The sequence below is a fragment of the Carettochelys insculpta genome, chromosome 1 (genome assembly GCF_033958435.1).
Source record: "Carettochelys insculpta isolate YL-2023 chromosome 1, ASM3395843v1, whole genome shotgun sequence".
NCBI classification, from domain to species: Eukaryota; Metazoa; Chordata; order Testudines; family Carettochelyidae; genus Carettochelys; species Carettochelys insculpta.
Window position 1 is genome coordinate 42058183 of NC_134137.1, and position 27434 is coordinate 42085616.

The 27434-nt window shown below is 43.9% G+C and overlaps 1 protein-coding gene across 2 annotated transcripts; it reads right to left on the reverse strand.

The window, feature by feature from the left end:
• Positions 1-496: 496 nt before the first annotated feature.
• On the reverse strand, positions 497-27434 carry SLC35F2 (solute carrier family 35 member F2). 2 transcript variants are annotated; one of them, XM_074981945.1, is made up of 8 exons: positions 27364-27434; positions 20874-21049; positions 19957-20084; positions 13289-13448; positions 9197-9353; positions 7539-7591; positions 6329-6483; positions 497-1860 (listed from the first exon to the last, which is right to left on the reverse strand). In XM_074981945.1, the coding sequence occupies exons 1-8, from the start codon at positions 27393-27395 to the stop codon at positions 1726-1728; spliced, it is 996 nt and encodes a 331-aa protein (XP_074838046.1). In that variant the 5' UTR covers positions 27396-27434; the 3' UTR covers positions 497-1725. The 2 variants fall into 2 exon arrangements, with proteins under 2 accessions (XP_074838046.1, XP_074838041.1); XM_074981940.1 differs by having other exon boundaries at positions 497-1867.

Consider the following 27434-nt stretch of genomic DNA (forward strand, 5'->3'; position numbering starts at 1 on the left):
AGCCCTGGTAACTCCATTCAAATAGGGCTGCAAGCCACTTTGGGATCCTGACCCACAGTTTGAGAACCACAGGCCTATGAAATGATCTCACAGAGACAAGGCCCTTAGTCTCTTTGACAAAAGAAGCAAACTTTGGAAGAACTCTGGGTAGTTCAAAAGCTTATCCCTCTCACAAGCAGAAGCTGGTCCAATAAAAGATACTATATCACCCACCTTGCCTCTCTAGTAGCCTAGGGACAACTTCGCCACAACATTGAAATAGTTTTCTCTGTAGCAAAGGAATTAGTTTCAGTGTTCTGCACCCTGCATCTATGAATCCTGAGTGGCAGCATTTTGCACTTATGTTGCACTGCTACAAATGGCAACCCAAGGTGAAAGGCAGGGGAGAATTGGACCCTAACTTGTCACAAAGTAGCATCAACTCATCTAGTCCTCCTCTATATGAAGAATTCAGTGTACAGGCAATGATGAAAAACAGCCACTTCACTGTGTACTGCATATTTATTTTTTGATCTCTTAAAAAAATCAGATACACTATTTTGTTCAAATGAACTATAACAAACCTATACAAAAAACAAACACAGCCATGTGGTAATCAGTTTCTTCTAAAGAGGATCATTTACCATTTAAGACAAAACCTGCTGGTTTACAAATAGTTTGGTCACTAAAAAAAAAAAAGCAATAAATACAGTCTTTAACAGAAAGTGAAATCACAATAGGCAAAAACAGAGTGAGAGCCAGATTTTCAGCTGATATCACCTGACACAGTTTCAATGCAACTATGCAAATTTACACCTAGAAGTGTGGCCAAAGAATGCCTACGTAGTCTCAAAACCTTAGTCTGGTGTCATGTCAGATCCATTTTAATCACTGATCATCAAAGAAAAAAATGGCACCGATAAAGAAAAATGTCTCACGAAAGTACATAACATTTTGGGGAGGCAGACTTTATTGCTACAAAGAATGAGCTGAGGTGAGGGCACCTGCAGTACCCCCCATCTGTGTTCCGGAAGCTGCATCTCCCCATTTTTGGGTGTGTGAGGCTTAAGAGCTTGTCCTGCCAACTAACGAAAATTGGTCCAATGGAAGTTACAACTCATCCACCTTATACAGCCGATATCCTGGCACCAACAGTGACAAACTGCAAACGTGTTTTATGGCATGGACAGCTAGACACAGTCTGGTCCTGAGGGCCTCTTGAGTCATGCTGAGTGCCCTCAAATCCCACTAATTTCATTGGAAGCAAAGGACATTCCCTTCACACCTTTCAGGATGGGGCCCTTAATAATTAACACACAACAAAATATTTCTGCTCCTGGTAGTGACATGATAGCTAGCTTTGGCTTCATCTTTGTAAAGCATTCACTCTTAAATTAATCGAACGTTCTGAGCATATGGTTCTGTCACTTCCCAGAAGCTTCCAAATATTTCTATTTCCCTTTAAGGGACAGATCTTCAATTGGATTAGATTAACATAGTTCCATTGATTGAGGGTCTGTCATTAACAGTTAAGTGTCTATCCAGTGTACTAAAACAAACGCAGCTTAACATCCACTCTTGCCAACAGAGTGGGTTCTCCATATTGACATTGAGGGATAATTTTAGCAGCACAAAAGCTTCCTTTAAAATGCACGCTTGTCTTCTAACCCACATTCACATGCACATTTTCTTCTCTAGTAAACTGTGCAGTACCAGCAAGAGATTCCTGGGGGTTCTCCTCAATTTTTAGTCCAAGGTTATCAAACCCAGTGCTGGCTGGTTGAGGCAAACTGGTTGTGGCTTCTTCTGCCGTTCGGGTTGGTGTAGAACAGTACAAAATGAAGCCCAGCATAATGATCCCAAAGGACAGGAGGTAGAGACCTGAAAACTGACAATGATATGTGGAGAGGTGGAGAAACGGATGTGATTAGAAATCTTGTCTTACGATTGTTCCTTGCAGCAAGAGCATCATCACTTAGGTCTCAGTACCCTGAGTGCATCAATCACTATAGTATATGGACCAAAAAGCAAAACTCAGAAGCTCAGTCCACTGTCAGACTCTGACAGCTTTACCGTGCTTCTCCACTTCTTAACATGGGTATACAGGGAATTGTTGGCATAAGCTGAGACGTTCAGCTTGATGGATATGACTATGGATAATATGGTTCTAGGCACAGTGACGGCAAGGAATAATTGTTTATGCAAGTGAATACTAATGTAAGAGTTTTCAATTTGAAGTGCAACATGGCTCATTCCTCTGATGGATGTATTCCAGACTTTCACTGGTGAGAAAGAATTTGTCCCTGTTGTTGGAATCCTGCGAGTCATTAGATCAGTAGGTGCACTGTACGTCACTTTTAACCCTTTGACATGCTATAAAAGTGTTATTATTGGGCCAAACCTGTTTTCCTGCCTCCTGATACACATCAATTTAACTTCGCAGAAGTTATAACAGTGTGAAGAAATAACTGAGGCTACTAGGTGGATCAGACAAACAGGATTTGATCCATTAATATCATCCAGTAAGCTGTGAACAGTCTAAAAAAAGGAAAGATCATTATAAACCATCTTTAAATCACTTCATGTGTTGACTTGATAAAACTGGATTTCAACTATAAAAGGATTAAATTACCCTCATCGGGGAGCAGTCTGTCAGCAAACACAAAAAGTTACAGATTTCTTCCCAACACCTTTCACCAGGACGCCCTCAGCATGTCTTTTAGGCTACCACCTAATTTTAATTAATGCGCACTGTACTATATCTGGAAAACAAATATTATGGTGTTTATGTTTTGTTTCTAATTTGTTTTAATCCATCAGGCTTTGTTGCACCAATTTAAATCAGAATAGTAAAATCACTGCAACAAGTACATGATAAGGAGTCATCCAATATCAAGTCTGAAGGCTAGTAAAAATGTCACTGGTAATCCAGTAACTCCACCTAGTGTCCAGATTATCAACAGAGTCTTCCCCAAGAGTTTACACAACAGAAGCACATTCAGAAGATATGAGTAGCAAGCAATCTCCATGCTCAAGTTTTGCACAGCTCCTGAAGTTTTGGTTTGTTTGATATTTGGCATTGTATTTGAGAGCTCATCTACAATAACTCTAAAGCAATGACAGAAGTGCTGTTCCCAAAGGATGCAAATGTGATTCCAAAAGGGAAGGCTGGCTGATGAAGGCTCCCTGTGGGTCTGATCCTGTAAGGGACTAAGTATCCTAATTCCAATTAATACCAGTGGTGGGCAAGGGTTCACAGCACCATGGAGGAATAGAAATGGGCTATTCCTACAGGCCAAGTACCATTCTGTGATGAGCTCATTTCGAATGGGAATACTGGCAAAGATTAACTGAACTATTATAAACTAGAAAGCAACAACCAAGAACTGCTGGAATTAGCAGAAATCAGAATAGTGAAATAAAGGCATCCTGTGGTACAAAGCGATGGTTAAGAAAGAGATACTCTTTGGGCTTGTCTATACTTGCCCCCAACTTCGAAGGCGGAATATTAATCAGGGTGATGGGAGATTATTAATGAAGTGCTGTGGTGCATATGCAGCACTTCATTAGGCTAATCCTCCCTCATGGCAATTGGGAAGGGTCAAACTTCGAAGTGCCACCATGCCTGTAGCTGTGGGCACTTTGAAGTGCCCGCGCTACTTTGAAGTGCCTTTACGCCCCCAAATTTTGAGGAGTCGGGGCACTTCGAAGTAGTGTGGGCAATTCTAAATACCTGCAGCTACACGCAAGCCGGCACATTGAAGTCTGACACTTTGAAGTTGCCGTGGGGGAGAATTAGCCTAATGAGGTGCTGTGTATTCACCACAGCACTTCATTAGTAATCTCCCAACACCTGATTACCATGCCCCCTTTGAAACTAGGGGGCAAGTGTAGACCCAGCCTTCTAGACTGACATGCAAAACAAAACCCTAACTTCACTTGCCATAACCTCTCAGAGGTCTTATGTGGAATATCATCTGGTGACAAGAGGAAAACTGTTCTTCGCTGAGAGATGACTGTTTCCTTGCCCCCTCACCTCTTTTTTTTTTGGTAGCATATTCAGTTCCCTCAATCTTTCTAATCCATGAAACGTCCTTCCTGGTGTCTTTGGGCAACCTCAGAGGAAATATTACAACTCTGCTGCTGTTACATATGCAAAAATTGTGCTTCCTGATGTGTAGTTATCTAGTTCTCCCCTCAGACCTTCTTGTAATTATAGCTGCTGCAATAGTACTGCTCCATTCTCTCTCTGCCTTCCCTTAGCTGTCTTAAATTACTGAAGGAAGCTCTTCGATTATGTAGTTGTCATTCCACAGATGATTTCATTCCTTGATCAGTCACAGTGTGATCCTGAGTTCATTATTTCTCTTCTGGCCCCAACTAAAGGGGTGGGTATAGCTCTGTGGATTGAGTGCTGGCCTGCTAAATCCACAGTTTTGAGGTCAGCCCTGGAGAAGGCCACTTAGAGATCTACACCAAGTAGATTAAAATAAAAAAAATCTGTCAGGGATGGTGATAGGTCCTGCTGTGAGAGCAGGGGATTAGACTCCATGACCCCTGAAAGTTCCTTCCAGCTCTATGAGATGGGTATGTCTTCATGTATTTAAAAAAAATGTGGGAAGGTTTCAAACAGCACTCATTCCCCTTGTTTTGTGAAGATACTAGCAAGGAATTAATATAATCTTCAGTAAATTGGCATTGCCATCTCCTTCACTCTCATTTGTATACGTGCCTGAAATTCTCCTGAAACTTACCCCAAAACCTTCTCAAATGCACCTTTAAAAAAAAACCCAAACATTGGCTGATATCAGAGGCTTCAGAAGGAGTTGTAAGAAACTCTGAAGTGGACAATTATGGGACAATCTCCCAAGACCCTATAATAAGAATGTGCCTTAGAGCCTCATGTCCCTTCCAAAATTCTTGCTTAGCTTTTAAAAATATTTTCTATTATCCTTATAAATGTCTAATACCTTTTTGAATTATGCCAACATAATTGCCACATCACTCACAGGTGACTTAGAAATGGCTGAAGTAACTGAGCTGCCTGCTACAATGCAGACATTGTCATTAGTCTCTCATATTTACTTAAAATGAATCTAGTTGAGTGGGTTAGATAGAAAATGCTCAAAACTTTTATCATCTGGTGAGGGCTGTCAATTACTAAATAGGTCTTCAAAAGGAAACTCTAGCCACTGCACGTGTCCAACACCACAATACTTCTGCTCATGCTTCAGAACTAAGATAAATGGTCCTTCCCCTTTAGAGTGAAGTTTGACACAACAGCTTTTGATTTCTGTACAGCAGAGGACAAGTAACCCTGTGGAGTAACAAAGCTAATCCTCTTAAGCAAAGCTCTCAAACTGCTCGCTCAGCTTTTCCATCCAGAGAGGGACAATAATTAAAAGGGTGATAGTTAAATCAGTTCTCCCAATGACTCTGGTTGCACAGTACCAGTTGGAGTGGAAGAGTTGTTTTTAACAAGACCACTTGGCTACCACAGAATACTAATAAGTTAAATATATGGAAGTATACACATCTCATAGAGCTTGAAGGGACCTTGAGAGGTCATAGAGTCCAGTCCCCTGCACTCACAGCAGGACCTATCACCACCAGTGCTGACATATTTTTTTTTAAATTTATTTGCCCCAGACCCTGAAAGGATTGAACTCAAAATCTGGGGTTTAGCAGGCTAATGCTCTGGCCACTGAGCTATCCCTCCCCCTTACAGAAACAGATTCACAGAATGTCCTTATCAGAGTATAGAAGAAATACATTGTCTTCAGAACTCTGCGTCTTGAGTTCTGTTCAGTGACATTCGTGCATAAGCTAGATTTCTTCTCTCACAGATGTATCTAAGAACTGATTAAACATGCAGAAAGCATTTACTTTAGGGATCAGCCCACACCATAACTTCAGATGTAAACACATTTGAACTTCTGATAAATTTTGGATTTCAACTTTTTTTATGTGCTTTGAGGGAAGATCAGATTTGAATATTCCCAAATCTGACTGATTCAAAATATGGATTAAGAAAAGAATTCTGGGACTAAGATCAATCACTCATTTATTTACAGTTTCTTGTGCTGCTTGCAAGACTTTCAAGGTTTTGCAATGCTCTTTAATAACTTAATCCATGAAGTGTGAAATGATGTTTATATCACTGTCTACCTAACAGTGCCGTATTACATAACTTAGCTTGACTCTTCTGATTAACTTTTTCATTTCAACGATACATGAATGATCTAATCTGCACGAACACACAAGTGCAAACAGATGATAGAAACAGTTCAAATGATTCTGCTTTGGAATGAAGCTTAACTGAAACCATAATGATTAAACGTTTGCTTACCTTATAGCCGAACAGGAACAGTCCAAAAAAAAGACTGTAGAGATCAGCCGTGAGAATGCCCAAGTTGACCGAAGTAGCACTAGTAACTTTGATCACTAGTGGCATGAAGCTATACAGTCCAAACATACACAGGGCAAAAGCGACAAACAGTAACACTATAAAACAAAACAACAATTTACACTAATCAGACTGGCACAAACGAGTTCCTTATACATAACTCTCATGGAAGGAAGGAAGTCTTGCACAGATTCAGACATTGCATATATGAACGGTGGGGCAGGTTCTGAATTTCTATACAGACCTGGCATACAGGGAGATGAAAGAGGAGACTTGTCACTTTAAAAAAAAAAAAAATAAAGGACTAATCCCATTCCTTCATTCTTCACTGGGTAATATTAGAGCTAATCAGAGAAACTTTGGTGGAACCATATTCCATCAGAATATGAATTTCCATCTTAATCAAAGCACTTCAAGAGATCAGGTCATTTTTGCTGGAGTTTAATTTCAGAAGAAATCAGAAAAATTGTAACAGGTCGAACCATCCAATTTTGACCCTTTCACAGCAAAACATTTCCAATTTTCCTTTTAAAATTTATCTAATTTTAATTTTTAAATGTTGTACTATATAATACAAAGAAAAAAGTTGGAACTGAAATGAAATATTTTGATTGACCCAAAATGAAATTTATTCTGAAATTTGTAGAGAAACTCAAGATTTTTTGTTTTGCTTAGATTTTGGAACAAAGCCAAATTTCTTAATCATTTGCCAGACTGAATTTTCTATCCTTAATTTTCTGCTCTAATTAAGACTAACTTTGCCTAAAGGAAATAATGGCAGCTGTATGAAATATGCTGTCTGAAACAAACCAGTCAAACCAACCATGATCTTGGTGGTATGAGTGAAATATTCTGAAAAACCAGCTAATGCCATAACTTTTGCCTTGATTGTGTCTTCTGTACCTTGATCATCAACATGGATCAGTTCCATGGAGCTACTTGGATTTTGTGGTAAAGTTTCTCTCTTTGCTACTCAGAGTTTGCAGAATGCAGCTTTCCTTTTTATTTATTTTTTGAACAGTATGAAATACTGCTTGTTTTACGCTGACAAGTATCACAAAGGGAAATGAAGATACCATAGTTCTGATTAATTCAAATAATTACCCCTTTTCTGAGATTTTTTAATTGATATATAATTTTAATGTACACATACCAATTTTCCAGTTCCACTGAATGTGAGTGATCTCTGTGTGTTCCACAATGGCTCTGCATAAGGAAAGACATGTCAGAGTGAAAACTACTTTGCATTTTTTTCACTATACATTCAAACGGTGATTTTAATTATGAACATGTCTCAGAAATGCCTTGGTTTTCACTTATAATCCTATAATTTCGAATCTAAAGTATTTCCTGAGCCCCAGTCACCCCAGAATCTAGCTGATCATGGAAAGACTACATAAAATAAATAAATAAAAGGGTATTTGACTCTCGCAGATTCACTTGTTAATTAACATCCCATCTGAGAAAATGATTAACTGAGGCGGAGATAAGAGGAACATAAAATTAATGAGTAGGCCTTGTTTGCCTGCTCTCTGTCTCCAAGTTGGTGTGTGAATGTTGCTTCATTTGTAAATTCAAGCTTAAATATCAAAATTGCCCCTTTTTAATCATTCCTTTTTTTTTTAAATAAATTTGAACTCTGATTTTGTAGTCACTTTAGAAAATCATAGAAGCTCATTCTGCCAGTGAGTAACTCCTGCAGGTTTCCACTTGGAAAACCTTTATAGAAATGCAGTCCCACGAGTACACAAGTACAGACTAGGGCCCAGAGCTTCAGAGGTATTTAGGTACTGCTCTCCCACTGAAATCAACGCAAGTTCGGCACTTAAGTGTCTTTCGGGGTCTGGGCCCACACTTAGGCTATGTCTACATGGGCGGCCTCTGTCAACTGAAGTCACTGTCAACTGAGAAATCACAGCAGTACCTCTGCTGACAGATCACATCTACACATAAAAGCAGATCGAAAGAGCAATCTGCTGTCAACAGAGAGCAGCCACACTGCTCTACCCTCACTCGACAGAATGGCTGAGCAGAAGCTCTGCAAACAGCGTTGTCTGAGGAACCTGAAGCCCTCTCTGTCGACAGAACTGTCTACGTGGACACTCTAGTGACAAAACACTGTCGACAGAGGCACTATTCCTGATCCGGAACAGGGATAAAGCTGCTGACTGAATAGCTGAGTTTTGTCGGCAAACTCTCGACGGAACACTTTAGCCGTGTAGATGTTCAGCAAGTTTTGTCGACAAAAGGGCTGTTCTGTCGACAGAAGCTGCCCGTGTAGATGTGGCCTTAGGGTACATCTATACTCCAGACAAGGTCGATCTTCTGGAGTTCAATTTTGCGTGCTTGGTGGAAATGCATGAAATCAAACTATCTGGGGTCAGCAGTCAACCCCTGTACTCCTTGATATCACAAGGAGTAAGGGAGGTCAATGGGAGAGTTTCTCCAGTTGACCTCCCTCTGAGTAGACAGCAAGGTAAGTCAATTGCGGACATGCCAATTCTAGCTACGCAATTGCCGTAGCTATAATTGTATATCTGCAGTAGACTTACCTCCCTAGTGTAGACCAAGCCTCAGACCGGCTTGGGGGATTGGGCTTCAAGGGTACTACATGAAGCACTAGGCCATAGGCTGCAGACGTAAAATGTAAATGAAATACATACTGCAGATCAACAAAGAGAACCCCAAACCTAGAGAAATGCAGACTTAATAGGGAATTAATTTAAAAACAATAGCACTATTTGCTACACAAAGAAATCATGCTGCAGAGTGTTCTTAATTAGGATTAAAGTAAATATATTAGATCCTTACAGCTGTAGACCGCTGACAATAGTCCCAAACAAGCCCACCATTCCTAGAAACTCCACTCTGCTCAGATTTTTCACAATGTATTCCTCACTCACATTAGAAATGGCATACAAAGAAGCACCCAGCAGAACTAAGACATCGCCAACCACCACGTCACTTCCTGTACACAAAAAGGGAAATGCTGTCAACACTTTTTAGCTTTTTTTAAAAAAAAATAAACAGGTTTATTTCTAATGCCTCCATCTTTCAGGATAAGGAGAGGGGAATGTTTCTGCACTGCTTGGGACCAATCACTTGCAAACTGAAGGCTGACTACACCAAAGGCTTCAGCTGAGCTTTAGGTTTTTCACTTTAAAGGTTAAAAAACACTTTAACTCACCAGCTGTTTTACAGTAAGGTCCAGTTTTATTTAGTGCTGTTAGGGTGAAGCACTGTGTGGGAATTCCAGCAGAATGTAGAAGAATTCTACCTTTCAGATAATTGAGTCACTTCTTCTGCATTAAGGGCCTGATTCAGCTCCCATTAAAGTCAATGTATTGATATCAGAGCCAGATGAATTAGGTTCCAAGTCTATGAAAGCTCTTAAGTGGGTGCTACGTCTGTGATTGCACAATATGGGCTAAAATAAGACTTTTATTACTATATGAATGGGATTCCTCATAATGCCAACACTCATCAGGTGATACCCTTCCGAACCAGTTCAATGGCCAGCTTGTTGCACTTATTAAAATCCTTGATTGGATTTAAAACCTCTTTCCCCAGCCATTTGAGAGTCATTTCAGGCAAACATGATTGGGAGCTGGGGAAGGACTGAGAAATGCATTGTAGCAGGGAGTATATCTGTGTCAAGTATTGATGGAGGGAGGTAGATGTGTTAGTCTGTATTTGCAAAATCAAGAAGTCCTGTGGCACCTTATAGACTGACAGATATCTGTGTTGTACCACCAGACTAACAGATGACTCATGACAGACCCAAAAATCTCAGGGTAGGAAGATTTTTTCCTTTGGATTCTATCCTGTCGTAGACTCAAGGCCAGAAGTGATCACTGTGAAGATTAGATGTGACCTCCTATATAGCACAGTCCCCACAGAATGTCCCCAAAATAATTCCTAGACCAGATTTTATAAAACAACTTCCAATCTTGATTTTAAAATTGTCAGTGATAAAGAATCCACCATGGCCTGTTACATTGTTCCAATAGATAACAACTCTCACCATGAAAAATGTACATCTTGTTTATAATTTGAATTTGTCTAGCTTCAGCTTCTAGCCATTGGATCATGTTATACCTTTCTTTGTTAATGAAGACCACATCATGCAACATTAATCACGCTTACTAATGTCAAGTGGCACTGCAACTATGTCTTCACTACCAAAAGGCTGTCTTTACATCAAGAGAGCTATCAAACTCTGTAAAATCCTGGTGAGGACAAGGCACAAAGGAGTTTTACCTTCATATAGCTAGCTGAGGTCAAACTATACCTCCCACCTGGGGTTACTTTGACTTGTTTCTGCTAGGACTTGCACTGAGATAGCTAGCTCGGTTTTCAGAACACACCTGTTTTCCAGTCGCTGAAGATACTGACTTTTGAGCCTAGTTGCGAAAGTAGGTGCTATTTAGTGTATTTGACAGCTACAGAGCCACGCCCATGATAAGTTTTTAATTGCACTAAAGGCATGCTGGTATTTTAGCTCTAGAAAAGAGAACTCATCCACTTTCTCTTTGCTTGCAACAGTATTTGACCTTTTAATTAATTCCAGAATCTAAAGGGCAGGTTTTATTTCAGAAGTTAAAAGAGATAAACACATTGGTCTCAGTCCTCAGCTGCACCCAGCAAGAGCTATTACAGCCCACACATCTACTGGGTGTGGTTCACTGTCCCATGTTAAGTGCACTTTGATCACTTTCAGGGCAAAAGAATGGCTGGGTCTACAGGGAGCTCTGCTCAGTGCTGCTGCTGGCAGAGCTATGCAAAGTGACCTGCTTGGGAATGCAAATTGCTGCTTATTTGCATATTCCCAAAGCTCATTATCATAGCTACATGAGAGTTTAGTCCCAGCAGAAGGGGGTGCCTCTGCCAGCTAAACCCCTCCACATCGCCAGTCACTTATGCCTGAAACATAGGGTAATGAGCTTCAGGAGTATGCAAATAAGCAGCCATTTGCAATCCTGAGAAGCTCATTTTGCACAGCTCTGCTAGCAACAGCATTGAGCAGAGTTTGGTGTAGATACAGCTGAAGCATCTCCTCTACAGCCTTAGCTGATCATTAGCTAGCTTTTAGCTCATGAACTAAGCCCCAGAGGTCCCAGGTTCAGTTCCACCAACTGGGGGTTACACTATAATTAGGGCTGCCAACAGTCCCTTATTACAAGGTCTGTCCCTCCTTTTTTAATCTCCGTACTAGATCAGGAGTTGCTGAGTGCTGCAACAACAAGCAAGGAATACCCCTGCCAAAGTTGTTTAAGTACTGCTCATTAGTACTACAGGTTGAACCTCTTTAGTCCGGCACTCTTTATTCCAGCAACATACATAAACTGGCATGATTTTAGCTACCCAGGTGACCACTTATCATGGCTGTGGCCAAGTTTCCCATGGTTCCATAAAGTTTGTTTCCAGCCACGAGTCCTGGCCTTCAGTGTTCTGTGTTGTTATTTAGCTGTAATTTACCCCTAAATGTCTTCTAAGAGGCCAGTAAGCAGTGGAAGTGTTGGTAATGTGCTAGACCTCCCATGGTCCAGCAAATTCTCTCATTCAGCACCAGTCAGGTCCTGAGGGTGAGGGAGAAGAGAGGTTCAACCTGTGGCAGCAATCAGTAATAACACTATCCAAAGGAGGGCTTGGGTGGGGGTGCTAAGGTAACAATCCTTTATTCTTAAAATACAACGTTGGCAACCACAGGTAATGGGCAAGCTGCAAAGGAGCTCTCTGTGGTTCTATAATGCTCAGGGATGCCTGGAGATTGTTCTGGCCCCTGCATAGCTGAGAGAAGCCCTAACTCCGCTCTAAGCTATGCCCCCTTGGCTGTTGGTCCAGCCTTCTTCAAGGCAGGGATTATAGGAACTTACTGCATTCTGGCCACACATCCTCCACCACCCTCAGCATGTCTCTGGCACTAGCTTCTATGCCATGCAGGGATTCCCCTGTGCAAGTAGTTTTTTCCAGCTGCAGACAGCTGCCAACCTTCTGGTCCCTTTGGAGTGGTGTAAAAAGGTTGGAGAAGGGCTTAATGAATGGGGCCTAGAGCCTCAAAGATGCTTAAATACCTAACTCCCAATTAAATCAATGGGAGTTAGGCACATAAATACCTTTGAGAATCTGGTCTTCAGTCTCTGGGTCAGCAGCATTAGCCCAGGTCTCCAAACCAGCAGATATCACCACCCCCAGAATCTGAGTACAAGTCCTCTAAGGCTGCTGCTAGGGAGTGAGAAGCAACTACGTTTCAACAAAAGGAACCAAGAGTGGCAGTGCTGTTCTGCAGGAAAAGTAGAAGAGCGTCTAGGAACATAGGGTTCCACCACACGTCTGCTGTCTAAAAAGACAAAAGACCTTGAGTTTGGAAGGTTCTTAACTAGTGACCCCTGGAAGCTGAGTGCTTGGGCAGTTGCCCAGGAGAGATTCAGGTGCTGCCCAGCCGATTACCAGAGCACCCACAGAGGACAGTGTATGTCCCTATTGTTGGTGCACATCCACAAATGCCTTGGTGCACATAACAAAATGTACTCTGCCCTTGGATGGAAAAAATAGAGGGCACCTGGGGTGGGAGGGATAGCTCAGTGGCTTGAGCATGGGCCTGCTAAACCTGGGGTTGAGAGCTCAATCCTTGTAGAGGCCATTGAGGGATTGGGGCAAATAGATGTGAGGGATAGTGCTTGGTCCTGCCAAGAGGGCAGGAGACTGGACTAGATAACCTCCCAAGGTCCCTTCCAGCTCTAGGAGATGTGTATCTCCAATTATAATAGTGGGTGCCACACTGGAACAAAGCCAAATCCACCCCCACCATGGATTTTCACTTCTTTTGACTCCCCTTTGAAAGTAAGAATGTCATGAAACCCATCTCTCCACACTCTGCCCAACTGATAACCGACTCCTTACCTTCACTGTTCTGCCTCCCGGCTAATATGTCTGCACCAACCATAGTTCCCACACCCAAAAGACAGAGAGCAACAGCTATAAAATGGATGAATCTGTATCTTGCGTGTAGAATGAACCATGACAGAGCCATCAACACGGGGATCCCAAAGCAGTCCAGCAGCTATGTATACACAAAAACAGTTTTAGTTGGAAACCAGCCAAAACAAAAACTTGATGTCACCATCCAGATGGCAAACATGGCTTTTATTCTCCACCACAGTGAATCAGTAGTCAGCCTATGGAAGTCAACAAAGTTATACCAGTGTAAATCCAGTGAGAAACCAGGCCCACATTTGGCCATCAAAGCCATGTTGCAAGCTGGGGAGGCATGGGTGCTAGTGAATGGAAAGTCTCTTTTATCTATATTCAGTGGGCGGGGGACAGTATTTCCAGGCCCCTGGGCAAGGGGAAGGTGGGGTTGACTCATGCCCCTGGGAGGGGTAGGGCCTCAGGCAGAAGGGTAGAGACGGGGCAGTCAGCCCTCAGCATGGCCTGGTGAATAATGCGCCACCCCATGCCCCATCCCTTCCTGCCTGCCCACCCTTACTTCCAGAAGCGACTTAAAGGGTCAGTGGCTCCAGCTGCCTCGCTGTTGCAGTAGCAGTGGCTGGGAGCCCTGGGCCCTTTCGAATCGCTGGTCCCCAGGGCAACTGGCTGGTATGCCACCTGCTGTTGGTGGGCTCCAGTATATTTATGATGGGTCTGCTCACCCCCACCACCATTAGGAGTGAGAGTGTCGAAAATGTTGCAGTCAAACCCAAGTTCCACCAGGGGGGTCACAGCACTGAGCTACTAGAAAGAGGATTTTTGTTCAGATTTCTTTTTTTCCTCTCTTTTTATGTCTTTCTTTTTTTGGGAACGTGAGGCGTCACAGTCAAATAGTAAAATCAGATCATGTTAATCTGTTTGGCATTTTTTTTTTGCCACTTTTCGACTTTAGAATCAGAACTACTGCTTAGATTTCTGATCCCAGTTACACAAGTGAAAATCTGGAGTAGATCCAGAGGAGAGAGTTATTTCAGGTTTATACCAGCACGAGTTACAGCCAAGCATTAGGGTCAAATCAGTGAGGCATCTCACGTAAGTGCCATGGATCAAGATTTAGCTCTCCGTCCTTAACGTTAACTGTTACTTTTTGCCTTTCCAAATATACCACATCAGTGTTTTATTCTGCACACTCCAGTAACTGAGGTGTGATTACTACTTCCAGAAGTAAGGATGCAAAAGGCTCTTGTTTGTAACACCCTGTATTTACTTGCTCATAATGACAGAGTATTTCAACTAAAATCAAGGCAGCAGAAAGAGGAATTGTCACAGATTAAATCTTAATTGCACTTCATAAACCACATGCTCCATCTAATCCCACTATCAAACTTTTCTCTGCTCCCTGTATTCTCTCCAGTTTATCCTATTTGAGAAGCCCAAAGACGTACAGGCACCTAGTATCAAGACTGCAGGAGAAATTACAACATTAGACATACATAAATAGCCCAGTATAGCATTTGCTTTATCCTACGACTATCACACTGTTAACTTGCATCCAATCTGATGTCCCTTTCTCCTGTCACGGAGAGAGAAAACATTAACATGGCCCTTCCTCTGGCACTATTAAATTCTGTAGTTTTGTCAACTGTTAAACCAAAGGTGGTGTTTATCTGTTGGAACAGAAATGCACATTGTTCTTCCTTCCACAGCTATGTTACTCCAACGCCTGTAAATACAGGTTAGGCTGAGAGGTTACTTTCAGCCCTGTGTAGGGAGATTTTTAACTACCCCATCCCAGAAAAAGCTCCAGAAAGCAATGCTGCCTCTGAGGCCTGATTCACACTAAAACAGGACAACCTACCTGCTTTGCTGAGCGAGGTAAAACTATACATCCCTGAGAGATGTAGCTCAGCCACATCATAGACATACTAAACCCTAGCTACTGCCTCTGAAGGGAAAAACCCCTTTTTTGTCATTGTAGCAAATGTCTACACTGAAGCATTGGTGCAGGACCGGAGCTGTGCCAATGTAGCACCTGTTGTATAGACATATTTCTAAGATGTCCCTCTGCATCACTCTTAGAAGGAGTTCCAATCTTGATTTAAAGATCCAAAGAATGGGCACTTTCCCTTGGTAATCTATTACAATGGTTAATCACCCTCAGTTTGAAAAGAAATCTCATTTCCAGTTTAAATTTTTCAGACTTTAACTGGATGTTGTAATGTTTTATCTGCCACAGTACAGAGCCTGCCAGTATAAAACACAGGTTGAACCTCTCTAGACTGGATCGCTCTTGTCCGGCAACATCTGTAATCCGGTATGATTTCAGTTAGTCACCACTTATCATGAATCATAGAATCCTCGGGCTGGAAGGGACCTTAGAAGGTCATCTAGTCCAGCCCTCTGCCTGAAACAGGATCACCCCTAACTACATTGTCCCAGCCAGGACTTTGTCAACCTGGGACTTAAAAACCTCTAGGGATGGAGATTCCACCACCTCTCCCAGTAACGTCACCCTCCTAGTGAAATACTTTTCCCTAATATCCAATCAACACCTCTGTAACTTGAGACCATCGTTCCTTGTTCTGCCATTCATCAGTACTGAGAACAGCTCCTCTCCTTCTTTAGAGCCCTCCTCCAGGAAGCTGAAGGCTGCTATCTGACTGTCCCTCAATCTTCTGCAGCCAAGTTTCCCATGGTCCCATAAAGTTTGTTTCCAGGCACCACTCCTGGTTCTCAGTGTTCTGTGCTGTTATTTACCTCTAATTTTCTCCTAAGTATATCCTAAGCAGTGGAAGTATTGGTAATGTGCTAGACCAGTGGTTTTCAGCCAGTGGGCCATGAGAACTGTCCAAGTGTGCTGCAAAATTCCTCTTGCTGTGGGTCTTTGCAAAGTCACTGGTGGGGAGGAAACTGATGACCCTGCACTAGCTGGGTCTCAAGCAGCAAGGCTGCCTGAGTCCTAGCAGGCACGGGGTGCATCAATTCCCCCTGCCCCCACAAGAAGAAATGTCAACCCTGCAGGACTCCATTCGCGCCAAGAAGCAGCTGAAAGCTGCTTCCCAGCCCAAACAAGCTGGTGGGGATCCTGCCCTCACTACCTGCTGTGGCAAAGGAGAGAGGGAGGATGGGCAGGTGTTGGATCTGGGGTGTGATTTAAATGCCACGAACTGGCTCTAACGGGCTGGCAGGGAGGGGAGCCTGCTTTCACGGTTTACTTGTTTACTCAACATCCCTGGCATGGGGCTGAGCAGATTTTGAAAATGTGTCTGTGCTCACTGTCTAAGACAGTGCATTCTGTGGTGGATTTAAAACATTAATGCATTTGATCCTTCTTTAGCTTGTCGTATGAACTACTATGTTTCAAACCTCTCTAGTAAGACTGTAACCATAGTAAATGTAAGTAAATGTGATGTCTATGAGAAACTGATTCAGCTGAAAAAAGTGGATGTGCCATGGAATTGTTTGTTTCATTGAAGTGTGGTGCATTACTGAAAAGGTGGGAAACCACTCTGCTAGACAATACTGAGCCCCTATAGTCTGGCAAATTCTCTTGTTCAGCACCAGTCAGCTCCTGCAGGTGCCAGACTAGAGAAGTTCAGCCTGTACGCTCTTCTGGCATGGTGATCAGTAGGGACAAAGCTGCTGGAGCACAGCAGTGAATCTGACCCGCTGATGTCACTGGCATTATTTATAAGAATAAGGGTTCATACAGTAGTGCTATGAAATGCCTATAGAGCAGTAGGCAATTGATATGTGGAGTTATTGTCACTAATCTCTCAGAAAATTCTCTCTGACTATTTAATTCTGACTTCCTCTTTTACAATTTGGTTTACCAGATGGTCTGTCTCAACTCAGTTCTTTGCCACATTTTATATTAAGATTTTGTTTACAAACAGCTAATGGGTGTTTTCATAAATGGTTAGTTAATTATTATAGATTATTAGAGAACCCAACAGGTCAATAGGTTGCTTATAACTATTATAACACCTTCAATAAATGTGGTTATAAACATCTATAATAGATAATACTTTTATCCATTGCATGTTGAGAACATTGATATAATTACTCATACAGCTTTTATAAATGGGCCCTTAATATAAAGCAATTCTTCAATATTGCATATTTTGTTCTGTGAAGTATGTGGTCAAAGAACTTATTTCAATTACCAGTTCAGCTAAACGATAGCTTGAAATTAAAACAAATCCTTGTGAGAACTCAAATTTCCACTGACATTTTCTGCACTGTAGCGTGATAAACCACTGTACATGAGCACCAAAGTCCTTTTTTCTTTATCCACCAGGAAACTGTAATTGCCATTTCAATGTTATCGATGTAAAAATCTACAGACCCTTGCTTGCAGTGCAAACATCTGTTAAACTAAAGAAACTGTTTTTATTTTGCTTTTCCTCTGTTGAAAATGTATGGAAGTTTCCCACTGAGAAGAATCATGAGGCTGATCACAAGCTCCATGGATTCACTGAGGCACAGAGGATCCTGAATTTTCATAGTGATTGCATTCACCTTAATTATGGTGCAACTGAGCAGTGTCATCAAGCCATAGCCCTGCACTCGGTATACCTAGAAACTGCTTTTGAGAAGCAACCCACAGAGCCATTTTGACAAGGAGCTTGTTTTCAGCAGTGAGAGAATTTCCTTCAGGAAATTCATAGCCCAAAACTGGGCCAAAGTTTATGGCTTGGGCCTCTCTTTGTGTTTTAAACATAACTTAAACTTTTGCCGTGTCTGTCTCATTTGCTGTCACGTTCCCAGATGCAGTCTAGGCCAGTGAGGGCTGTGTAATCACCTCCCCCACAACCTCGGGTGCCTCCAATTTTTTTGTTGCTGCAGCTTCCAACGCGGTCTAGGCACAAAACAGCCAAACAGCATGTGAGTCACATCTGAGAGTCTGAGTGTAACTACAGCCCTGGTCCAGCAGCTTTGACCCCAGCAGCCTGTCAGCAGCACACTCGTCACACTTTGGCCTCCCTCAGCCTTGGGAACTACCAACACACTCCCAGTGCCAAATTTTCCCAAAAACTTATGTTTTGAAGTGTGCAGCCCCTTACTGGACAGTTCAGATATTAAAGGTTTGTTGCCCCCAACAGTTTGCTTTGTCAAGTGGAGTTACCAAACAGTACAATTTACACACAGCACTGGATTGGCTTCTTGTAAAATATAAAACAAGTTTAATAAGAAAAGAAGACAGGTTTTTCAGTGAATTCAAGTACAGGAGATGAAAGTGAAAACATAAATCTACAAATCTAAAACTGAATATAATGAGTTTGGGGTCAAGGCTTTGCTTAAGATGACCTTTCTTACCCACAGTCTTCCAGCAAGAGGGTGACTTACCCTTCCCCGGGTCAGGATATTTCCCAGAGGCACAAAGGCCCTGATGCCTTTGTCAATTTGGAGAAGGAGAGAGAGACAGACACACAGACAGAGATGGCAGGGTTCTCTGGCCCTCTCTCATATAGTCCTCTGAACTTCTGAAAAGGTTTTGTCTGGAGGCTCCCCTCAAGGCAAAGTTTAATCAAACAGTATAGAAGGCAACAGGGAATCTGGTGATGAAGGAGGCTCCCTGGTCTTTCTTCTCACCTGCGTTTACTGATATGCAAATTTGCTTTTTCTCCTGCCTTTTTCAACCCCTGCTGTCTTTAGGACCCTGTTTACTACTCAGTTCACGCATCCTTTGTTTAAGATAGGCCAGTTTAACAACTTCTGCCTGGGCAGGGCTGTATGGGTTTGATCATATGCTAAGATCATACAGGGGATTTCATAACATTACCTAACATCTTGCTACATATAATTTCACCATGATGTTATTGACCAGCTTCATGATATCACATAAGCTCTAATTAGCACTATGATTATTAGAGCAATATGTAGGGTGTGAATGCAGGAGTACTTTCTGTCACACTCACAAATCTCTCTATCTGCTGGAGTGCCTTAGAGACAGGCTGTGGCTGACTCCTGTGCAGCTGTTCCAGAAGGGTAGGAAAGGAATCTTCTCCCTCTACTCACACCCAAGGCAGCTACAGCTGCACTCCCCGCTCTCTGCTGCATCCTGGGAGTGCTCCCTGCTAATCCTCCTTGGGGTACAAGCTGAACTAAAAGAAGGTGAGGAGGAATAGTAGGCGGGTGAGGCAAAGGCTCTGCTCCCACTCCATAAGGCTCAGAAATGTTGACTGGCTGGGGATGAGAACACACACTCCTCAGCATCATGCCATGGGTGTGCCCCACTGTTACAATGCTTCCCAGAGCACTTGGAGATAGGGACAGCACCACACTGCCTCTGACACAGCCTTTGCCAGACAGACACAACATGGCCCAAATCCTTGTTTTGCCCCACGCAGGAAATGGAGCCATTGTCAGCAAACGCTGAAAAACACATTCCATCAAAATAATTAGAGCTGTGCCCAGGAGACCTGGCACTGGATAACACGAGAAAATGTTCACTGCTTCCCAGAAATATTACTCACAGAACAGTATGCTCCACTCCCCAGACTGCAGAGAGAACTCGCATGTATTGACAACCTTTTGCACTTTAAAACAATTCCATGTTTGCCCTATAAAATCTCACATTCATAATGGATTCAAATAGATTTAAAAGCAGCAAATCAGCAAGGGAAACTGGGCCATACCTGAACACTTGTTAGCGTTGTGTACTGGTAAGCCTTTACAATGGTGTAGTTAGCTTCAACATCCACTAATGCCAACAGAAGATACTTCCACCACCTCCCTTTCAGAATTGGCAAAAAGCTGTCACTGCCTGGTAAAAGAAAATGTCAGTCAGTGTATGACTGTGTCAAAGGGAATGCTGAATTTTTCTTTCAGAGCTCTTGCTTTTTAAAGTATATCGCATATTCCTGTGTTTGATTCTAGCTGGCCCCTCTGAAGAAAGAGAAAGTAGAAACAGAAAGCAGCCCACAGACAGGCAATAAAAACGACGAAGAGCATAGAAAGATTTCCATTTGAAAAGAAACTGACAGGACTAGGGTTGTTTTAAAGAGGAGATGAATAAGAAAAGCAGCCGGCTGGGCATAGCCCTATAGCTCAGAATATGGGAAGTTGCAAAGGTGTCAGAAAACTCTTTGCCATCACATCCTCCCTCTTCATCTCTGCCCAAAGTATAGGAATTCAGTAACCAAGAATTAGGCCCACAGATGTCAGTGGGATGCTGTACAAGAGAAGGGGTCCACTTGTGCCTATCTGAAGTCAGAATTATGGCCACCTTCTCACTGTGCTATCACTGATCATTTAAAGACATATACAAAATAAATTATGAAACAAATAAAACTTCCTTTCCTCTTCCCACAATATTCAGGTGCATTCACTCTTCCCCAGCCCAATCCTTCTTCTACTGGAGTCACTGAATGTTTTATCATTGATGTTGACGGATGCAGGGATGCACCCCTATTTTTATGGTATCTCTTACCGTGTTCAGTTGGCTCATATGTTATAGGGTGCATGTCTCACTGTTTTAGTGCATTAATCTGAAATGCACATTGTGAAAACAGAGTTTTGTGAAGCAAAATCCCTCCCACAGTATTTCACATACCTCTCCTAAATGCCAACATTGTCGTGTAAACTAGAAGAAGCAAACAATAGTTGATAAAACTTTGGAGCATTGGAGTGTTCACTTTGTACTGTTCTGCTAAATACTGGCTTGTAACAGCAGTCCCACAGATAAACAAGGAAAGCATCTGACCCAGGGCAAGTGTTTTCAAAATACGACTGTAAATGTAAAAGAAAAATGTAATTAGTTTAGAATTGAACAAAAAAAATCTTGAATTTTACAGAGGAAAATAATAAGCTATTTCTTAGCCTGGCATCTAGTTCTTTCTTCTCCCTTTGACGAGCTCTTCAACTCAAACATGTTGTTGATATCATTTTTAGTGCACAGGAAGAAGGATTTCTGGTTTATTTGCACATGGGGCTTTGTCTACACAGGAAGTATTTTCTAATCTCACAGTCTTAGAACCCATTCAGTAAAATACAGATCAAGCCAACTAAATCACCTAAAACTGAGTCCATACTATCTCTTTAAGTAATTTTAAACTCTGTTTAGCAGAAGTGGTTTTAAAACTGGGCAGAGAATCTCCCCAATGTGGTGAGTGAGGTATTCTGATACCCAAGGCCTGTTCTTTGCTCTGCACAGAATCCTTGAGCAACCTGAACTCTCTGCGCCTCAGCATCCCAATCTGTAAAACAGGGATAATACTCACCTAACTCAAGCCTCTTAAGAGGTTCAGTCCCTGGGAGACAGAAAGTAAGATGAGACCTTTGGAGTGAAAGTGCTGCAGAAATGCAGTGTGTTTTTATTAGCTATGGATCTTTCTGATATTTTCCCATCATGCCCAGCTGTAGTCATTGAGGATCATTAGAATGGACACTTCCTTTGCAAGCATGGTTTTAATTCATTCTCCTCTTCCCCTACCCAGCTAAAAATGGCAAAAGGTTTAGCTCATGCTGGTTATCAAGCACATTCACTATTTAATTCAAACTAGGTTTGAGCTTTGTTGTATTCCCAGACGTTCAAAATTAATATAGTAAATTATATTCCTAGCCTAGTTTCCAGGCTGGTTATGTTGGTGACCAATGTTTTTTTGTAAAATAAGAGGAGCCGGTACTAAGCCAGATCCTCAACCCCCTCTCCAGCCAATCCCATGGCTGGAGCTGCCAAGGTGCCGGTACTGAGTACTGGCAAGTACTGGCACAAAAAAGGACTTTTGGTGACCATTCTGTCTATTTTACTCTATGAAGGATCTCAGACCTCAATCATCACTGCAGTATCTGAGGATCTTCCAGCAGTGCATTAAGCGACGTGGCAACACATCTGTCAAGGGTGATTTGTTCTCTCTTTCTCTCTCCAGAAGGAGAAGACTGTGCAGTGATGTGTCTTGTTGGGATAAGGGTTTTTTGTTCTGTTGGTTTTCGGAAGGGCTGTAGGGAGCTAATAAATATATCTGGTGGTGCTTTGTGTTAAGTTTGAAAAGAAAAGGTAAAGAAAAGTGCCTTGCACTTGGAGTAGAAGATGGTGTGGTTCATGTGGAGCATTCATTCCACAATCTCAGACCACACAATCTCCAGCACAGAAGAGCTTTTGTGCTAAGAACTCCTATGTACCAGAGAAGTGGCTTTGTCAACCACTATCTCTGCCTTGGAGCTTGGGTTGATCTTTTCAATATCATCACCATAGACCACTCTGAGCACAAGGACCAAGACCACAAACTTGATTCAAAATCCTTTGATGGCTGAATGCTTGCTGTTGACAACATTACGAAGCTACAACCAGATTTTCATGTACATCACAAAAAATGGTGGATGTTGAAAACTCTATGGGCTTCTCTTCACTGCTGAGCTAACTCGACCGTTGTCCTAACAAGGGTATTTGTACAGTCAGATATGTGACCATAGCATGGGTAAGCATAGCTAAGCGAGTTTTGACTCAGCTAGCTCAAATCATAAACAGTAAAAGCACAGCAGTGTGGTTGGCAGCACAGGGTATATAAACTAGAGGTGTAAAATCCCATTTGAAAATGTTATGTTTGATCAGTTAACCAATTAAACTGGGGCGGGGGCATTCCCCCACCGCAGCTGAGGGCTGTCATGGATGAGGGCTGCTCTGACCAGGCTGAAGCACCTCTGCCCAAGATGCACCCTGGGCCTGCCAGTAACCAGGGCTGCTTCAGCTGGGCTGGAGAACCCTAGTCCGCAGCACTCCCAGGCCAGTCCTGCCGTAGATGAGAGCAGATCCATCCTCACAGGAGTATCCACCAGCCATAGCAGGCCCTGTGAGGCTGGAATGACCCCCGGCCCATGACAGGTGAGGGGCTGCCCCAACCCTCACCAGTTAACTGTTAACATCCCTAACACAAGCCACCCAGGAGTAGCCCGCATCAGAAATTACTGTCTACCCTGGGGCCAGCCTATACTGCCACAACTTTGCTGTTCTTGTTATTCAAGCTAGCTACAGACCTAAGTTAGCTCAGATACAGCTATGTGCATTGCAGTCACCTCCCTGATTGCAGCGTAGACATTCCCCAACTCAAATCTCATCCCCACACTAGGGCAAGTCCATGCTGCAAGCAAAAGCACAGTTGTGGCATGAGAAGACCTGCACCAAAGCGCTGGCAACCACATCTACACTACTACTGGTCGCTGTGCTAGCTATGTTAAAACTTGTGTGTGTATGACTACCCCTACTACTGTAACACCTTCATTTGCAGAGGAGGCATAAGGGACCTAAGAGCAGCATCCAGGGGCATGATTTGCAGCTCACGTAGGTGTACCGGCCTTAGCTGTAACCTGGATTACTCATTAAAACAGCATTTTGGGAAGCATGGGGGGGTGGGGGAAGCTGCTGATGGAGTAAGTGTCCGCTGACTGTACACAGACACAAACACCCAAGGGCTAGCGGAAGAGTTAAGTACGGAGCTATACGGCTCAGGGAGGCTTCAAAAGAGCTGTTTAACAGTGAGCCACAATAACACACTGTAGTATACTGTGCTCTACCTGTCCCAGCTGACTGAAGGCCTGTTGGGAATTATATGGTGCTTGGAGTATGTGTACATACACCATACTGTCCATGCACCTGCATAGTGTGTGGTGCAGGCTGTACATTTATCATTACTCTGCGTTCATCACATATTCTCTGAGTTGTGACACACCACATGGTAACAACTTTAAGTGTAGGCATGGACAGCTAGGTCAGTGCAAGGCTGCCTACAATGATCTGAGTTCTGCAGACCAGGCCTTAAATTGGTCTCCCTCCAGTGTTAAGTTGTAACACTTTGAAACAGAGCCTGGGGATCTTCCAGGCTCCCTCCCAGAGCACTGCAAACAGCTGCTTCGGGCGAACAGGCTGAGAGAGAATCACGGCCAACGGGAGCTGTAGGGGTGGCGCTTGCAAATGAGGGCAGCACATAGCGCCACCTTCCTCATTTCCCTTGCCCCGATAGTAACAGAGAGGGAGCCGTGCTAGTCTATAGACTATCAAAACAAAAGGCAGTCAAGTAGCACTTTAAAGACTAGCAAAATAGTTTATTAGGTGAGTTTTCGTGGGACAGACCCACTTCTTCAGACCATAGCCATACCAGAACAGACTCAACATTTAAGACACAGAGAACCAAAAACAGTAATCAAGGAGGACAAATCAGAAAACAGTGATCAAGGTGAGCAAATCAGAGAGTGGAGGTGCGGGGGGGGAGATCAAGAATTAGATTAAGCCAAGTATGCAGAGGAGCCCCTATGGTGACTCAGAAAGTTCTCATCCTGGTTCAAACCACGTGTTATTGTGCCAAATTTGAATATAAAAGCCAGCTCAGCTGCTTCCCTTTGAATAGCGGTGCAAAAATTTTTTTCAGTATGTGTCTATGGTCTGAAGAAGTGGGTCTGTCCCACGAAAGCTCACCTAATAAATTATTTTCCTTTGCCCCTAGTGTGTCAGTTGCTTTCAGAAGCAATAGGGGATCAGGGTAGACGGGGCATCTGCCTCAGCCCTGCTGTGCCACAAAATGGGAGGTGCCCAAAGTAAGCGCCCTGCACCCCAAATGCCTGCACCAGCTGAGAGCTCCCTCCCGCATCCTATCTCCAATGACTCTGCACATCCACCCCAATCTCCTGTCCTGTGTCCCCTCTTGCACCCCAAAAGCCTCATCCCCAACACAAGCCCAGAGCCTCTACTGCACCCCAACCCTCTGGCCCAGCCTGGAGCCCCCTCCTACGCTGTGAACCCCTCATGCAACAATTAAACTAGCTAAATGTAGTTATCATATTCTTGAAAATGTATTTGAAATTGTTAAATTATTTGATTATGTGTGTAATTATATATTTAATATTATTGTATGTGTGTGCAGTTTGGTGAGGTGGTGCACAGGGTATTCAGTAGTCACACGGCTCTTTTGGTTAATTATGGTTACAAATGTGGCTCCCAAATCACATAACTATAAGTACCCTGACTCACATTTTTAAAAGATATTTAGGCTTTGCCGTGCTTAGTGGTGATATGTCTTTCTGATGTAGGAGCCTTAACCACTGACTTAAATGAAAGCGTATGAGTAGCTTTTCAGTGGGGCTACTTACATGTATAAACACGTGCTTACAGGCTTTGTGGGGTCAGGGACAGCACATTAAAAGCAGAGTTAAAGGCAGCCTTTAATGATGATTTTTCATGTAAGGGTATACGTGACTACACCACACCTTGACTTCACTGCTGCAGGTTTTTAAAAAGACAGTAAGATGGATGGGAGATTACATCATGCTTCCCTTCCCCCTGTTTAGCCACAGGACACAAAGACTGAAATCCTGAGCCCACTAAAATCAATGGGAGTTTTACCAGTAATGTAAATGGGGTCAGGATTGCAGCCAAGGTGGACAGAGTGAGTCTTTTCACTGCTCAGGTCACTAGTTCAGCCCTGCCCCTCCTTCCCAAAAGCTATTACCATACAAGGCCACCACATAAGGATGACTGAGAGAGGGGGAAAGGGTTGCCCCTCATGCACTTATCCCCTGTACTGTACTGACCTCTTCACGGTAATCCCATAAACGGTAAACTTTGTTCATAAGCCTTTGTTTAGCGCATGGTTTCTCAAATTGGGAGGCATGCCCCCGGAGGGGGGGGCATGAAGAAATTCCAGGGGGGCACAAGGTGACCCAGCCCCCCCCATCATTCCCTGCGCCTCGAGAAAAAGCCAACCTTTGCTTCTGGCTCTCAGCCCCTGCCATTTTACATGGGTGACCCGGCACAGACGCTATAAAAAGCAGGCAGTTGGTGAAGACCCACATGGAGCTATCAGCCTCCTGCAAAGGGGAGTGAGTGGGAGTTGGAGAGTGGAGAGGAAGGAGGAGAAGGATGCATTTAGATGGGGGCTGGGGATGCCTGGCTTTGGGGAGAGGGATGGAGTGAATGGCGGTACCTGGCTTGGGGGGAGGGGAGGGGCTTGGGCAGAGGGGCTCTGGGGGCTCAGGCTGCCAGCTTGCAGGGCTGGTGGGGCTTGAGTGGCTGGCCCCAGCATTGCTGGGCTCGGGCAGCTCGGGCTGGTGGGCAGGCAGCTGGTCCTTGCAGTGTGGGGCTCTGTCAGCTTGGACGGGCAGCTCTGGCAGCCGAGGGCTTGGGCGGGCGGGTAGCTGGCGTGGGCAGCTCTGGCTGCTGGCACAGGGCTCAGGCAGCTGGCCAGCTGGGGCTGCACTAGGCACCCGCAAGGGACCAAGAAAAACTATTTGTGCTTATTTTTAATTTCCAATAACATTTTTATATCACATTTTTGTGTTTGTTGTAAATTATTAATTGAATTTTTTTGTTAAAATGGGGGTTGGATGATGATAAAGAAGAGATGGGGGGACGCGACGGTTTCTCAAAAATCAAAAGGGGCATGATGCCGAAAAGTTTGGGAACCACTGGTTTAGCAGGTCCCCAATTCATTTCGAGAGCCTGCAGAATATCATCACCGCTGCGCTGGGCTGCGCTGGGATGCTGCAAAGGGAAAGAGAGGACGCTGCCTAACGCATGTGGCAACACCAGTTGGGGGCCCTATCAAGCGGTAGTAGATCGGGGGGAGGAGAACTTTTGCTGTGACCCTGGGGCACACTTGCCGAGGCTGCCGAACCCCGCGCTCTCCTGTAGCACCTCCCAGCGAAGAGCGCCGCAAGTTGTACCCCACAGCCGTAGGCCCCCGAGAGGTGGTGGAACCCCGCAAGAGGAAAGGAGCCGCCGGCACGCCGCACGCCTGGCCAGCGGCAGAGCTGGGAACGGGGCTCCCACCCCCGATCCTGGTATTCCCCCGCCGGCTCCTTCTCCGAGCCCCCCGGGCCGAGGCGCAACTACTCCGCGAGAAGCACGTGTGAACGCCCCACGTGCTAGCGGCTGGGCACCTCCAGCTCGGCCGGGGGCGTCTCTAAAGAGGGCAGCGCCCCCTGGGGGAGATGAGGGCCTCCCTTCCGGGCCGGGCGCTCCCCGCTCCGCGGGCGCTGAGCACACGTGGCTCACCGGGACTCCTCCAGGGCGCAGCGTGGCACGTCCGGGGGCCGCCGCTGCCCTTTGTACTCACCAAGTGCAGAGCTTCTCCTGGATGCCGCGCATCAGGCGGGCGGCCGGGGTCGGACGCGGCGCTGCTGCCGC

Excerpts from the sequence above, each read along its gene's own strand:
- SLC35F2 (XM_074981940.1), bottom strand. The coding sequence starts at position 27,395 with ATGCGCGGCATCCAGGAGAAGCTCTGCACTTG. Across the intron at positions 7,592-9,196 it reads ATTGTCAGCGGTCTACAGCT|AGCCATTGTGGAACACACAG; the intron begins GTAAGGATCTAA and ends TTCCTTATGCAG. Across the intron at positions 1,868-6,328 it reads TGTTCCTGTTCGGCTATAAG|TTTTCAGGTCTCTACCTCCT; the intron begins GTAAGCAAACGT and ends TATCATTGTCAG.